Consider the following 16,410-nt stretch of genomic DNA (forward strand, 5'->3'; position numbering starts at 1 on the left):
TCACCTGAGTCACCACGGATGGTTCCAAGGGCAGGTTCTGGTGGGTAGGTGGCACCGATGATCTCTTGGTCGGTAAGAATAATATATTCCCGTTACACTGAAAAATCTTTCACTGCAGACAAGTTCCCATAGAAGCAATCCCTCGAAAAAAAGGCTTTAATTTTGCCCCGACGTCATTTTGGCCACCGGGTTTAATCCAACGAGGGAAAATTTCAATTGTTTTATGTTTTTAGTTATTAAGAGTATATTAGTATTTTTAAATCGATTTTTAGTTGTAATTATAATAAATTCAAAAGAATGGCCATAATTTAAGTGGTTATTTTTCCAAATATCTATTTTAATACCTCCATATCCAATTCAAATCCTGAAACCTCACCCTCAAACAACTGAAACAATAATGGCGACTCAACAGAAGAGCAGCAGCATTGATCCAAAGAGTGGATTTTGCCCAAAGACCAAGACTTTCCACAGCCTGAGACCCAGATCCCAACCCCCTCCCCAAACCACGCCTCTTTCCCTCACCGACTATCTCCTCTCCCGCCTCCACCACTCCCCTCCCCTGCCTTCCACTCCCGCCCTCCTCGACGCCGCCACCGGTCACCATATTCTCTACCCCGAGTTCATTTTTCGAGTCCGAACCCTTGCCGCCTCGCTTCAATCCCAGCTCGGCCTCTCCCACGGCCAATGCGCCTTCGTTCTCTCCCCCAACTCCCTCCACCTCCCCATCCTCCACCTCTCTCTCCTCTCCCTCGGCGTTATCGTTTCCCCTTCCAACCCCGCCAGCTCCAATCCCGAAGTTTCCCACCAAATCAGCATATGCAGACCCACCGTCGCATTCGCCACCACTGCCACCGCTCACAAAATCCCCAATTCCCTCCGCCTCGGGACCATCCTCCTCGACTCGGCCGAGTTCGAGTCCATGATGATGACCTATCCGAGTTCGGCCGAATCGCTTCGAACTGAAGTGAGCCAATCAGACACCGCCACGATTCTCTACTCATCGGGGACCACCGGGAGGGTCAAAGGCGTGGAGTTTACTCACCGGAACTGGATATGGATGATGGCGGGCATCCGCGCGGTTCGAAACGCGTCCGCTCCACACGCTGTATGTCTCTGTACCGTGCCGTTTTTCCACTCGTACGGGTTCGCGTACTGCTTCATAGTTCTGTTGACGGGGGACACGCTGGCGTTCACGGGAAGGTTCGATTTGAAGGTGATGATGAGATCCATCGAGCGGTTCCGAATCACCGAGGTGGCCTGCGCCCCGCCTGTGGTCGTGGCCTTGGTGAAGCACGGGGACATGAACGTGATGGACGGCTACGATTTGAGCTCCCTACAAGTGATCGGCTGCGGCGCCGCTCCGCTGGCGAAGAGCGTGATCGAGAAGCTGAGGAAGCGGCTGCCCCACGTACAAATCTCACAGGTTGGTGCAATGATGTGTAATATTTTGATGAGTTTAACGGCGTTTAATGTGTTGTCGTTTTGTCCAACTTTGGGCCGTGTGGTGGGCTGTGCAGGGATATGGGATGACGGAGATGACGGGCCGAGTATGTGGCCCGGTGGGCCCGGAAGAAACCCGAGTGGAAGGAGCTAATGGAAGGCTTACGTCAGATATTGAGGTCAAGATTGTGGAGCCTGAGACTGGCAGTGCCCTGCCTCCTTTGATGCATGGGGAAATTTGGGTTAGAGGACCATACGTTATGAAAGGTAACGTTGACGTTCACATAGTATTTATTTCGGGGTTTTAAAATAGCGTTAGAAAAGCTACATTTAACAACAAGAACGGACTTCCTGCTAAAAAATACTTTTGATCTACAATATTGAAACGAAAAATCGACGGTGGAGTACAATTTTAGGGGAGAAATTGACAATGAATTACCAATGCATCCTAAAATCGACAGTAGAATACTTTTGATGGGTGGTGGTTGCTTTAATTAGTGTAGGTTACGTTGGTGATGAAGATGCAACTGCCACAACTTTGGACTCGGAAGGATGGTTAAAAACTGGAGACATTTGCTACATAGACAATGAAGGTTTTCTATATTTCGTCGACCGAATCAAGGAATTGGTCAAGTACAAAGGCTACCAGGTTTGCCACCTCTGCACCTTCCAAATTCACCCTTTAACCAAACACTTGTTTTCTTCTTCGCTTCAATGGGATTGCTTATTTTTGCATTAGGTTGCCCCGGTGGAGTTGGAGGATCTTCTTCACTCCCATCCAGACATTGTTGATGCAGCTGTGATTCCGTATGTAACTTACTCTATCGTTTTGAGTGTGATTTGAGTTCGAGCTTCGCGTGTAAAAAGCTCATGGAGTTTGTGTTTGGGTGAATGGAAAATGATGGACAGGTACCCAGATGAGGAAGCAGGTCAAGTACCCATGGCCTTCGTCGTGAGGAGCCATGGAAGCGCCATTGATGAATCACAGATCAAGGATTTTATTGCAAAACAGGTAATCCTCAGACTATTCTCATGATCTAACTATCATTAGAACGTTGCTTTTACAGTTTTACCAATGTTAATGTACGGTACTGCATCATCAATTGCAGGTTGCGCCATATAAGAAGATACGACGCGTAGCATTCATCAATGCAATACCAAAGAATGTGCAGGGAAAAGTGTTGAGGAAGGAACTAATCAAACTTGCATTATCCAAGTTATGAATTCCAGTTTCTTTCTTCTGGTGTGTGTTTATATTTTAAGCTCTCGAATGTAATAAGTACTATCAATTGCTTCGCCTCCAAGCAAAGATAGGTCATTACTTCAAAGTATGAAAAGGACTGCAGCTTTATTCACATTACTTGTTTGATTGCACAAATGTTGTATACAGATTAAAATGCTAATATGCGTGCGCGTACGAGCTTTTCACAAAGTGAAACAAAAGAGAGCTACCAAAACATTGATCCATCGACACTAGCTGCGCATTTCGCAGCCAGTTAACCCCAGGACCTGGTGAGGGAAGCAGCAATTCATATGGCGGAATGCCACCTCCGCTTCTACTTTTAAGTACACCAGATTAGTCCTCTTTCGTATTAAGTTCAGGCCACGGCTCGTTTTGCTTGGCATGGTGACCGTTTCTGAAAACTAAGGCTTCTTTGGTACTTTACTTGAATTCAACCTTTTAAACTCAATAACAATTTTCAAGTTTTAGGTCTTAAAAACTTGTTTGGTAAGACTATTTTAAAAAGTTGAACTCAAGATTAACTAAAAAATATAGTCTATTATCTAAAAATATAAAAAGTGAGTTTTTAGAATTTTTAAACTTGTTCATTTCTTTTTTTTCCCTCCTTCCCTCTCTCTCCAAATCTCTCTCTCTTTTCTTCTTTCTCTCTCCTCTTTTTTTTACCTTTTTCGTCTCTTTTCCAATCCTCTCTCGTCATTCTCTCGGTTGTTTCTCTCCCTCCGCTTCCTTTTATCTCGTCCGATCCTCTCTCTTCTTTCTCTTTCCTTCAATCATCTCTTACTTTCTTTCCTCCTCTCTCCTCTTTCTCCCTCTCCTGCGACCCCATCTTTTTAGATCTCTTTGTCTAGTTTAAGTTGTAAGATTTAAAATTTTTAAAATCGCAAACCAATCAAGTTTTTGAGTCTTAAAATTTGTTTTACCTTTTTCGTCTCTTTTCCAATCCTCTCCCGTCATTCTCTCGGTTGTTTCTCTCCCTCTGCTTCCTTTTATCTCGTCTGATCCTCTCTCTTCTTTCTCTTTCCTTCAATCATCTCTTACTTTCTTTCCTCCTCTCTCATCTTTCTCCCTCTCATGCGACCCCATCTTTTTAGATCTCTTTGTCTAGTTTAAGTTGTAAGATTTAAAATTTTTAAAATCGCAAACCAATCAAGTTTTTAAGTCTTAAAGAAAATTGTTTTCAATAAATGTTTTGAGAAATGATAAAAAATTTCAAATAGGATTCCAAATAGGCCCTAAGCATCCCGTGAAAACTGAAAAGCATATACATACATAGCCATATACTGAGCTTTTACTTATTGGTGGCATAGCATACAAGATCATACACTAGTTACTTCTAGTGTAAGCTAAAGATGTAATCATACACTTGTCGTTGATAGTGTAAATTGAAAATATATGCATGTCATTACTGATTAACCTCAAGACGATGACAAACTGAGAGTATAAATATGTACCCCAATACACGTGTAAGCTAAAAGGTAATCATACACTAGTAGTAGTCTAGCTAGTGTAATCTGAATGCTAGTGTAATCATACACTAGTCATAGCTTGTGGAAAAGCTGAAATACTGATTATAACTCATACACGTGCAAGTTGTGTCCTACGACCGTGAACTAGTACAATACTCTAAAACTAAGTAAGTGTATGCATAAAAATTAAAATACGATAAGTAAAAATAGGGAAAATTAATATTCATAAAATCGTCATCATCATAAATTATAAGGCCTGGTAGGAAATCACAAAGTCTGTTTAACTCATAAAAAGTAACTGAATTTATATTTATCCATGTAAAGATGTATTAGATGTTTCAGATATTGACAAGTGTACGTAGATTAGGTTGCTAGGTAGTTAAGGTTTGTTATCAATTGTTAACTTACTTAGTGACTAAGATAGCCTTGTCTATATATATGTGTAGCTATTGTAACACAATTCATGAATTCAATACATACAAGATACAATTCATTTCTCTCTCTAAGATTGCTATTCTCTCAAATCTCTCTTTCTCTCTCAAGAATACATACGATGAACAAGAACTCCTTTGTATTCTGACATGGTATCCTCGCTAGTGATGACGATTTCTCGATCCTGATCTGCTTTGTTTGCTTCCGCATTCCTGATCACTTTGTTCTGGTGTGAATTTCTGCTCTTGTTCTTCCTCTCTCTCTAGCTCTGTGAGTTTGTGTATTTGCGCAGTTGCTTTATTGCCGTATATGTCTCATTGTGCACGCCAAGTGTTCGATTAATTGCTTCTTCCAAGTTTCGTTTGCATTGATATCAGTTTACAAGATTTCTCCAAGTTGAATTCTTTGTGATCTTTTTGTCCGATTTCTCTCTCTGAAACCATAGTTCTGTGATCGATTTCACGAATTCTCAAACTCTTGCAAATATGGTGACTGCTGCACAATTACAGATTGTACAGTCTCCAATCACGACTCTCATTACGAATGTCTCTAATTCTGTTACTGTGAAGCTTGATGATACAAATTATCTTGTATGGAATTATCAGATTCGATTACTTCTTGAAAGTCATAGTATTTTTGACTTTGTTGCTGGAACTCATCCATGTCCTACTCGGTTTAAAGATGATTCGGATGTTGAAGGTGTGGAAACTGAGGAGTTTCAAATTTGGAAAATGCATGATCGTGCTCTCATGCAGTTGATCATTACTACCCTATCTCCCACATCCATGTCTTGTATCATTGGGTGTCTTACTTCTCATGATATGTGGACTAATTTGAAGGATCGGTTCTCCACAACCACGAAAGCAAGTATTTTTCAGTTGAAAACTGAGTTGCAGAATATCAAGAAAGGCTCTGATTCTGTCTCTCAATATCTTCAAAGGATCAATGATGTACGCGATCATCTCTCTGCTGCAGGAGTAATCTTTGAAGATGATGACATTGTAATCTTGGCACTTAAGGGCTTGCCTGCTGAGTATAATATTTTCCGAACAGTTATAAGGGGGAGAGACAATGTTATTTCACTCAAAGATTTCAGGTCTCAACTATTAACAGAAGAAGCTGTTGTTGAAAATAATTATGTGAGTGACTCTTTTGTGTCTGCAATGATGGCAAATGAGAAGAAAGGAAAAGGAAAGGCTCTGATGTTGGGAGAAGGGTCTAATCAAACTCAATCACAGACCTATAGTCCTAATGGTTCACTCAATGCTGGTCCTTATACTGGTGGTTCTTCTAATCACAATGGAGGGTACAGTTTCAACTACAGAGGCAGAGGAAGAGGCAGAAACAACTATAATTCAACTCCTCGATTCAATTCGGGGTTTTCCAATTCCAGTGCAGGAATTCTTGTTTCAGGAAAGCCACATGTTTCTACATGTCTTGACCATGGTTACGATATTCCAACATGCCAAATCTGCAACAAACGAGGTCACGTTGCTGTTGATTGCTTTCAGAGACATTCTTTCTCTCCTAATCCACCTTCTAGGCCACAGTGTCAAATCTGTTGGAGATTTGGACATACTGCCTTACAGTGATATCATCGAACCGATTTCTCTCATCAAGGAAGGGCTCCATCTTCTACTCTATCTACTATGCATATAACTTGTCAGCCATCAGCACATTCGGACCAGTTTTGGGTAGCTGATACAAGAGCAACATCTCACATGACTTCAGATTTGGCAAACCTTAATCTTGCAACTCCCTTCTCTGGTACAGATACCGTCACCACAGCCAGTGGTTCAGGTTTGAACATATCTTATATTGGCTCCAGTACACTAAGAACACCTCAATATGCATTTGAATTACACAAAATTCTGCATGTTCCTCATATATCTCAACATTTATTATCCATTTATAGACTTTGTAAGGATAAAAAATGTCGATTTATATGTGATGAGTTCTCTTACTGGATCCAGAACAAGGCCACAGGGAGAATTCTTCTCCAGGGACTGTGTAAAGCTAGCCTATATCACATTCCCTTCTCTATTCCACAACATCTCATCAATAAAGCACATCAACCATCTGCATTCACTTCCACACAATCCTGTTTTCTTGGACAACAAGTCAAAATAACGGTGTGGCACCATAGGCTCGGCCATCATTCCAACATTGTGACATTTGCAATGTTAAAACAATCCAATATCCCTATGCCTGTTTCTCATGTGTCTTCTGTTTGTAAATCATGTTTAGAGGGCAAATTTAGCAAACTTCCTTTTGTTTTCCCTGCAAATAAAACTGTAAACCTCTTGGAGGTGATACATAGTGATGTTTGAGGACCTTCATCTACTGTTTCGGTTGAAGGTTACAAATACTATGTTACATTTGTGGATGAATGTACCAGGTTTACCTGGATCTTTCCATTGATTAATAAAAGTGAAGTGTTCAATATCTTTGCTCAGTTTTATCAGTTTTTGAAAACTCAATTTTCTGCCCATCTCAAAGTTTTTCAAAGTGATGGAGAGGGTGAGTACTCCAGTCATCAATTTAAACATTTCCTACTTGATAAGGGTATAGTTCATAAAAAATCATGCCCTTACACCCCTGAGCAAAATGGTCTTGCAGAAAGAAAGCATCGACATATTTTAGAAACTGCCATCACCCTTCTACAAAATGCTTCCATGCCCTCTAAGTATTGGTTTCATGCATGTGCTGCTTCTGTGTACCTTATTAATCGAGTGCCCTGTTAAACCTTGCACATGTTTTCACCATATAAATGCCTTTTTGGTCGACCTCCTCAAATTTCTCATCTTAAAATCTTTGGTTGTGCATGCTATCCTCTTTTAAAACCCTATAATACCACTAAGTTGCAACCCAAAACAACTCAGTGTGTGTTTATAGGATATGCAGGACAATACAAAGGTTATTTGTGTCTTAATCTTCTTACAAACAAAATCATGGTTTCCAGACATGTGTTATTTGATGAATTTGATTTTCCATTGTCCAATTCTCAGCACTCATCCACTCAATCTCATAACATTTTATGTCAGTCATAGGTGTCTGTTTATATACCACGGTCCTTACCACCTTTAGTCACTCCTCAAAACCTAGTCATACCTCTTCAACCATCTTCTTCCCTTGCTCCATCCCCTACAGCCTCAGAGTCTTCGAATTCCATATCTCATAGATCCACAGAGTCATTGCAAACACTTTCCTCTAATGCATTAGAATCTTTGGATTTATCTACCCATGAGTCAGCTTCTCAGAGTTCTACACAGTCTCAAATCCCTATTGATCCAGATTTTCAAATAGAACAATTACCTGTTGTTCTTCCCATTCCCTCAGTTAGTTTGCACCCCATGCAAACTTGGTCCAAAAGTGGAATCTCAAAACGAAAGGTATTCACAGCAACTGTTCAGTCATCTGTAAAAGACATTGAACCTACTTCCTACAAATCTACGAGTAAAAGTCATGAGTGGCAAGCAGCTATGCAAAAAGAGATAGATGCTCTTCATGCTCAGAACACTTGGAGTCTAGTTCCTCTACCCTCTGGGAAGAATTTGGTTGGCTGTAAGTGGGTCTATCGGATCAAAAAACACTCTGATGGTTCTATAGCTCGGTATAAAGCCCGGTTGGTTGCTAAATGATACAATCAAGAGGAAGGTATTTATTATAGTGAGACTTTCAGCCCTGTTGTTAAACCAACCACTGTGCGGTTGATTCTGGCTTTGGCAGCTCAATTCCATTGGTCCTTGCAACAATTAGATGTCAAGAATGCATTCCTGCATGGTGAGTTAAATGAGGAAGTGTATATGACTCAACCTCCTGGATTTCAGAGTGCAGTTCATCCTTCTCAGTATGTGTGTAAGCTCAATAAGTCATTGTATGGGTTGAAGCAAGCTCCCCGAGCTTGGATTGAAAAATTTACAAGCTATTTGCCTGGTTTGGGTTTTAAGTCCTCCTTTGCAGATCCTTCATTATTCGTTAAACATAATGCTGCTGGTACGGTTGTGTTGTTACTCTATGTGGATGATATTATTCTTACAGGCAGTTCATCTATACTGATTGATGATGTTATTGTGGAATTAACCAAAGAGTTTGAAATGAAGGATTTGGGTCAGTTGAATTACTTTCTGGGGTTGCAGGTTACTTATCAATCTAGTGACCTGTTTGTCTCTCAGTCCAAATACATCAAGGATCTGTTGAACAGATTTGCAAGGTTCTAAGCCTTGTCCTACCCCTTCCTTACCTTACCACAGATTCCTCAAAGATGATGGCGATCCGTATCACAATCCAGAGCAATATAGGAGCATTGTTGGGGCCTTGCAGTATGTGACTTTTACAAGGCCAGACATAGCCTTTGCTGTCTATCAATGCTGTCAATTTATGCATTCTCCCATGACTTCTCATGTTGTTGCAGTTAAGCGTATTCTTCGCTACCTTAGTGGAACAATAGACTATGGTCTACGCTTCAACCCTGGGAAATTACATCTGCAAGCATACAGTGATACAGATTGGGCGAGTGATCCCAATGATCGCAGATCAACTTCAGGTCATATTGTATACTTTGGATCAAGTCCAATATCTTGGGCTTCTAAGAAACAACACACCGTGTCAAGATCTTCGACTGAGGCAAAATATAGAGCACTAGCTATTACAGCTGCAGAATTGTCCTGGATTCGTCAATTATTGTGTGATCTGCATGTTTCTGTATTCACTGCACCAGTGATCTACTGTGACTATTTCGGCAATTGTTTTATCTTCTAATCCCGTTTTTCATTCTCAGGTGAAACAATTGAAATAGATTACCATTTTGTCCGAGAAAGGGTGATTCGAGGAGATTTGAATGTTTGTCATGTGTATTCTAAAGAACAATTTGCCGATATTCTCACCAAGGGCCTTGCTGCACCTTTGTTTCAGTCTCATTGTTCCAATCTCATGCTTAGTTCGAGCAAGCATGAGATTGCGGGGGGATGTAAAGATGTATTAGATGTTTCAGATATTGACAAGTGTACGTAGATTAGGTTGCTAGGTAGTTAAAGTTTGTTATCAGTTGTTAACTTACTTAGTGACTAAGATAGCCTTGTCTATATATATGTGTAGCTATTGTAACACAATTCATGAATTCAATACATACAAGATACAATTCATTTCTCTCTCTAAGATTGCTATTATCTCAAATCTCTCTTTCTCTCTCAAGAATACATACGATGAACAAGAACTCCCTTGTATTCTGACAATCTAGGCATGCTTCATAAAACATTTCTGAAATAAAAGTCCACTCAGTGGTTGTCAATGAAGCCCTGGCATGTCCTTTAGAGCATCTGGAACTTCTAGCATTTAAACATATAATATAACCCATTAGCAAAAACTCTCTGAAATCAATTAAATTTGGAGAAGTAGAGTGCATTCAGAATCAACGAGATGAAATACCCTAAGAGGGCCGAAGTCGATTCCATTAAAAAAAACCAACAGTCAACGGTCCATAGTTGATCTAGCCGATCAAGGCAATGTGTCGATACCCATAAATTTTCGAATATTTGTGATTTTTTATGTATAGTGTGAGTAGTCTGAATTGGTATGGGTCACAACTCAGGATTCAAGAGTTGGGAGTGTAAATATTAAACATTGAAAGTGTTTTATGGAAACGTGCTATTTTGCTTGAGTTAAAATTTTATTGGACATGATAGGAGTAATGTTATACAAAAGATTCAAAAGACAACAAGATGCAGAGAACCAAATTTGTTGCCATTCTTGTCAACAAAGCACGAGAGTTGGATTAGGGTTTCGAAGCAGTTTAAGAGAGAGAGATTCAAAGTTGAAGAAAATAGAGAGGGAGATGCTGATTTATCTTAATTTGAGAGAGAGAGAGAGAGCATGTTGAGGATTGCAGTTTGACTTTTGCGGTTCTGAAATATGATTTTAATTAAATTTTTTTTATTTGAACCGTATGAATCGGGCAAACTGAATCAGGCCAAACCGTGAAAAATGGGTCGAACCAAATGAGCGAGCTGTCGGACAGGCTGAATCGGGTTGAATTGGGAACCGAGTCAGACTGGACGGACTGGCTGAATCGGGTCGAATCGGCGAAACCGGGTTAGACCAGGTAAATTAGGTTAGACTTGATGAACCGACTGAACCGGATTAGACCGAATGAACCGGGTCGGGTTTGGACCGAATGAATCGGTTCGAACTGGTCGGTGCGGATCCTGTACCCCTCGAGCCGATCCGGTTAGGTAGATCCTTTCCGATCCCGTCAAGCCGTTCCGTTCCGGTGAAGCCAGTCCGAGCCGCCGAAAAGCCTCGCCGATGGCGGGAGAAAATCGTTGGCAAATTCAACGAATTTGACAGCGTCGATTTAACTCCAATTTCAACCAAATCTCACAACCAATGTCAAACAACAGATTTGGACTAATATGGACGACTGGATAGGATCTTGTCGGAATAACGTCAGAAATCGGGGAAAACTCATGTTCGAAGTTGTGTTCAATCAACACCAAAACTCGTGATTTTTATATGAATGTCGAGTTCTAATTAACGAGGTGAAGCTATTGGTAAGGGTTAGAGGTCTTACTACGCTTCGAGCTACGAGAAACTCGCCAGAAAATTGAGATCACATCAGAGGGATCCGAGACTTGGCTTCATTTTTCCATAAAACTGGAGTCTTTGAAATCGTGGTAAGGTGGAGATGGTGATAGTGGTGATTGATTGTCTCAACTCGCCGTGAAACGGCGGGGTTTGTTCTTTTTTTTAATTTTTTTTACGGGTTTAGCGAGAAGAGCGAGAGTGTTGCGAAGGAAAGAACGCAGAGAGAAAACGAAAATCCTTGTGTACCCCACCAAGTCAAATTGAATTCTCTATAAATTGAAATGAGATTCTCTCCCCTCTTAATATTTCTCTCATTTCATCGCTTCCTATTTAAATGATTATTATTATCACTCAGTACTACAGTCTAAAGATATTCATCTTCACTCGAATGAGAGGTATTAGGTTCATTTTCGCTAAAGAAGAATTTGAACCATATTATTATTAATACATTATGAAGCTTAACCTACTCCTTCACTTTTAATGTAAATAATACATTTTATTCAATAAAAAATAAATATACAATTACAATTAAGCGTTATTGTTTTGAATTTTAATATAAAGAAAGTTTGAAAAAAAGAAAATGTGAGAAAAGGAGAGTAAAACGAGGGGAGAGAAAGAAACTTATAAAAATATCATAAATATTAATAATATTCTTATGTATTAATTTAGAGAGAGAAAGCAATTCCAACTTACATAAGATGGTACATCTTGTGTCACCATACAAATTGTAGGATATATGTGCAAAAAGATTAAAAAATAAAATTTCTCACTACTCCTATAAAAACACATGATGTACCACTTCAGTTCCCGTCACAACTAAAAATTTCTTCCCAGTACCCATCTAAATCACTGTCATATCCACCGTTAATATTTTTCACTAATAAAAAAAATCTGCATTTTAATTTTTGGTGGGCGAAGAACTTAAAAATCAGACCATCGACAAATCGAGCATTCATCTACTCCGATACCCAATAACCTCCAAAGTCTTCATATTTACCATCTTCGCCCTCGCCAACACAGCGATGGAGTTCACACCGCAGCAGCTGATCCAGTAACGGCACGACCCATCGAACCCGATATACAATGGCGCTCAAAGGCCGCGTCTTCGACGTCACGGACGGAAAGTCGTTTACGGTCCCGGCGGACCGTACGCAATGTTCCCGGCAAGGACGCCAGCAGGGCTCTGGCGAAGATGACCAAGAACGACGAGGACATGACTGCCTCCCTCGACGGCCTCACGGCAAGTCGTCTTAAGGCTCATTTACAAGCTTCTCGCCGCAAGGTCAGGTGGTAATGACTCCCATGTCAAACCTCCACATACTCCTTGTAGGCTGCAGAGCTGACCTCCATGGCGTACTTTCCCGGACTAAAAGAAGCCTCAGTTATTCCCCCTCCACATACCCTTGTACACTTCACCGAACCACATCGTTACGCAAACAGCTTTTGAAGGATTTCATGGGTAAATAATGGAAGAGATGAAGGTGCAAACCAGGACAGATGAACATATCAAGTGGACGAAAAAGCTATTGTCTGACCAAGAACAAAGGTAATCAGAGATAGTTCGATGAAAAAGATCGTGGTGAGGAGGTCTCTATCGACCATCCATCCGAAAATCGTTATCCCCCCGTGATTGGTTTGCAAGTATAACACTGCATTGCAGAAAGGAATAGAGCATGAGCCACAATCAATAACCAGTAAGGCTGAACTACGGGAAATGAATAAAACGAAAGCCATATATGACATGCAGCAAGTAATACAAGATGATCGAAGCATTTTCTTTTCAAACACAAAAATGGGAAACAGAATGCTCGAAATTTAAGGTTTGAAATGAACGGGAACAACTGAAACAGTAAAAGCTGATGCATACCAAAAGCTTGTCTCTTGTGATATGAAGCCATATGTGAAGCCAGCTGGGAATTTGTAGGCACGTGAACATAATCTGCTGACTCCAAATCACTCTCGGAGTAACTTAGATGCAGTGAACTCAATCTGTTGGCGGCCTCAAAGTTCACCAAACTGTCTGAACTTCTGTTGTGAGATGAATTGTTAGAACTGCATGTCATTAACGCATGCCATCTACTGGCAACTGTCGTTATACCTTGGGCTCTACCAGAAATTTTAGTAGCTGCATGCAGGGAAATAGTAATGCCGACAACCTGAACAATTGTGGAGACCTGAATATTTGAAGGAAAAAGAGGAAGGAAATTTAATGCACTGAATTTTAGTCTGCAGTCAATGATGATTAGAGAGTTTTCAGAGAGGTCCAGTCTTAAAAGGGGGAATCCAATATGGTTTTAAATCTAAGCCTGTAAGAGAGAAGTTAATCAACCAAGAAGTAGATACATGGAAAGTATTGAACTTACTGCAAAATCGCCACTGTTTATGACTGTGATTTTTCCACTGTATATTGTGAGCTCGAGTAGAGTCACAAACTGGCTTGTGGTGACGATTATAAACTGCACAAGAAGGAAGATCCGGAACCTATGGCTTATTTTATGGAGATGATACCGCAGGCGAATATGCTCCTCCATAAATAGCAACACATTAGAATCCCTTTCGAAGAGCCTTCCATAATCATCGAAGTGGATAACTTGCAAGTTGCAGACCAAGTGAAACAAAATGCTGGCTGTTAGAGTGATTGTACTCACATAAGCCCATGATAGAACCAAAGCTACTAATACAGCAAATGACATCCACCATGACTTGTGATGGACAGATATCATGCGGATGACCTCTCGCAGAGTTTTCAAAAGAAAACATGGCAGCGCCCAGCAAATGAGCAGGCGTAAAGAACCCTGCAAAGATACGATACCCAAGGAAAATTCTTAGCACATTAACCACTGGAAGCTTCTGGCAAAAAATGTCTATAAAAGTTAAAATAAAGAAATGACAGTTAATACTGGCAACAAGTACTCTATATTTGGTAAGTTATTCCAATATTTGCAGGCTGCAGTTAGTGTGTGCTATGCCTAATCAGCATTGGTAAACAAATACAAAACTGACAGAACGCGAAGATTTCGATTATGTTTTCACCTACAGGTCTCGAATTAGAAACTAAAATATGCTGAATTCTGGTAAGCACATTATGTGCATACCATCTAACCCGTAGGGTTAGTAGACGCATGACAGATTTGTACAGATAATATTTACTCATCACACATGTAGGTCTAACGAATCAGACCAAAGAGGACACCTTAACTTCACGTTCAAACATAAATTTGGATTATCTCATATCTGACAACTATGCTCATATCATAAAACTTGAAGTTTATATAGGGAAGTTCTAGTATGCTTGTATGCACCGACATCGATGGCTATTAGATCTTTGGCCGCACACCCCAAAATTCATTCATTCCATGCAAGTCATACACTGGAGCACAGAAGAATTCTCGGTTGATATACAAAGCACACACAACATGTTCACAACACAATTGTCAAGTAAACCATTTCATATCATACCTTAATCTGCTTGATGTAATCGTTTCGAAACCGAACCATACGGCCACTATAGCGATCAACAAAGAGGAACCTCCGAATGCCATACTTGCGAAGACAGTGAGAGATGCAGAGCAAAGAGACCGCCGCCAGAACCGCCTGCGATGCCACGATACTGAGCTCGAACCCTTTAACCTGATACTTGTCGCAGTCCGAACAGTTGAATATCTCTAGCACCACCACCGGGAGAACAACACCAAGAAGAACCAGAGCAGTCCAGGACAGCGCAAGGCTCGACCAAGAAGATTGACCGAAGCCCAATAGAGTGAGAAACGTTTCTAGCCGTTGGAGGGTCTGGTCCAATTGAGTATCCTTGCATTCTCCTTCTGGTGCTTGGTGACGGTTGTTGTGATTTGAATCGAGAAGAAGGGCGAGTTCGGAAGGCGGATCCTCTAGTTTTAGAGGGTCCGCCATGGAGGAGTAGGAGTTTACTGAGGAGCTTAATTAGGGAGCTTAAAGCTGGGATTTTGATGGGTTTGGAGTGAAAATGGTGATTACCCACTTGAGATTTTGGTGGCAAAAGTAGGAAAGTTGGTAGATTTTTTGGGTTAGGAGCTTAATCATTGAGAATCCGATCAAACCCTACATTCAATCTTAAGTCACTTTTTGTTCCTATTTGGTCAAATTTTTGTTAGTTCAGGGCGTGCTCATCGACCAGAAAGCCGGGAATAACCTCTTTTAAAGAGAATTACTAGGCATACTCGCTCAGAAGCGAGTCGAATGCAGACTCTCCCTAATAAACTTCCACGTGGTTTAACTTTCGAGAAATGCGACAGGCTGTATTAATTTGCTTATAATTCCTGTTATACCCCTCCATTAAACTCAAGAGACATTAATTATTAGGAAAACTAATGAAAAAGATTTGAAAACTTTGAATTTTAATCAAAAGATCAAAAACGTGTTGTAAGTGAATAGTACCATGAGTGATTTTTTAGAGTAAAAATATCATTTTGGTTATAAATGAACTGTATCGGAAGTGTTTTTTTAAAACTCTTGTAATTCTATTTTTACCTTTCCGTTTCTCTCTCTACTAATTGTGGGATCCAATCAATATATTTTAGGCGGGAGAGTAATCCGGGAGTAAACAGTGATTTGACTTCTTGAATTATTACTCGAATTGAAATTGACTTTTTGAATTATTTTTTAAATTATTTTTTAGGGGTTGTGTATGGATGACAGAGACAACGAGTGCGGTGGGCCAGGAAGAACTAGCTATCGGAAAGTTGATGTCAAATGTTGAGGCGAAGATTGTTGAGGTCAACTCTGAGAATGGCATTTGTTTAAAGTCAATATAACATCGCGCACATTGATTAAGTCAGTTGATAAAGAAAAGTTATATTCAACTTCAACTTGACTTTGAAGCTTTTCTGCTTTCGTTGATCTGATCAAGGAATTGCTCAAATACAACCGCTATATACGGAGTTTTGCACATACAACCGGTGTATATATTCCCATTACCCTCTAATACTTATCACGTGTCGATTGTTATAGAGTGAGGAAGTATATGATAAACCAAGTCAGCCACATTAGCAGTCCAGTCAGCAACCTTGAATCCAATTTGATTGTGAGGAAGTTTGAGACATTAGGAAGGGTTTGTTGAGGGGGAATGGGTGAAGGTGAGGACGATTCAGAGGCCATTGGAAAGGAGAAAAAAAAGTAGGATTTCAAAGGTGTCTTGAGACTGGGATCTCTGAACACAGCAATCGCACTTTCACGTTGATTTCTTTTAGTATATCTCCGGTTACACTCAAG

At 40.4% G+C, this 16,410-nt stretch overlaps 2 protein-coding genes across 3 annotated transcripts; one reads left to right on the forward strand and one right to left on the reverse strand.

The window, feature by feature from the left end:
• The first annotated feature begins 259 nt into the window (after positions 1-259).
• Positions 260-2,795, forward strand: LOC114822169 (4-coumarate--CoA ligase-like 9). Its single transcript, XM_029096370.2, has 6 exons — positions 260-1,423; positions 1,518-1,707; positions 1,944-2,089; positions 2,180-2,247; positions 2,350-2,452; positions 2,550-2,795. The coding sequence occupies exons 1-6, from the start codon at positions 398-400 to the stop codon at positions 2,661-2,663; spliced, it is 1,647 nt and encodes a 548-aa protein (XP_028952203.2). The 5' UTR covers positions 260-397; the 3' UTR covers positions 2,664-2,795.
• An 8,998-nt stretch (positions 2,796-11,793) lies between these two features.
• LOC114822137 (uncharacterized) lies at positions 11,794-15,310 on the reverse strand. Of its 2 annotated transcripts, none has more exons than XM_029096281.2 (4): positions 14,623-15,310; positions 13,527-13,958; positions 13,031-13,337; positions 11,794-12,812 (listed from the first exon to the last, which is right to left on the reverse strand). In XM_029096281.2, exons 1-4 carry the CDS (start codon positions 15,070-15,072, stop codon positions 12,670-12,672), a joined length of 1,332 nt encoding a protein of 443 aa, XP_028952114.2. In that variant the 5' UTR covers positions 15,073-15,310; the 3' UTR covers positions 11,794-12,669. The 2 variants fall into 2 exon arrangements, with proteins under 2 accessions (XP_028952114.2, XP_028952115.2); XM_029096282.2 differs by having other exon boundaries at positions 13,031-13,319; positions 14,623-15,220.
• Positions 15,311-16,410: the final 1,100 nt, after the last annotated feature.

The sequence above is a fragment of the Malus domestica genome, chromosome 16, assembly GCF_042453785.1.
Source record: "Malus domestica chromosome 16, GDT2T_hap1".
NCBI lineage: Eukaryota > Viridiplantae > Streptophyta > Magnoliopsida > Rosales > Rosaceae > Malus > Malus domestica.

Excerpts from the sequence above, each read along its gene's own strand:
- LOC114822137 (XM_029096281.2), bottom strand. The coding sequence starts at position 15,072 with ATGGCGGACCCTCTAAAACTAGAGGATCCGCCTTCCGAACTCGCCCTT. Across the intron at positions 13,338-13,526 it reads TAAACAGTGGCGATTTTGCA|GTCTCCACAATTGTTCAGGT; the intron begins GTAAGTTCAATA and ends TCAAATATTCAG. Across the intron at positions 12,813-13,030 it reads TCACAAGAGACAAGCTTTTG|TGTTATACTTGCAAACCAAT; the intron begins GTATGCATCAGC and ends TCTGCAATGCAG.
- LOC114822169 (XM_029096370.2), top strand. The coding sequence starts at position 398 with ATGGCGACTCAACAGAAGAGCAGCAGCATTGATCCAAAGAGTGGATTT. Across the intron at positions 1,424-1,517 it reads CCCACGTACAAATCTCACAG|GGATATGGGATGACGGAGAT; the intron begins GTTGGTGCAATG and ends TGGGCTGTGCAG. Across the intron at positions 2,090-2,179 it reads TCAAGTACAAAGGCTACCAG|GTTGCCCCGGTGGAGTTGGA; the intron begins GTTTGCCACCTC and ends TTTTTGCATTAG.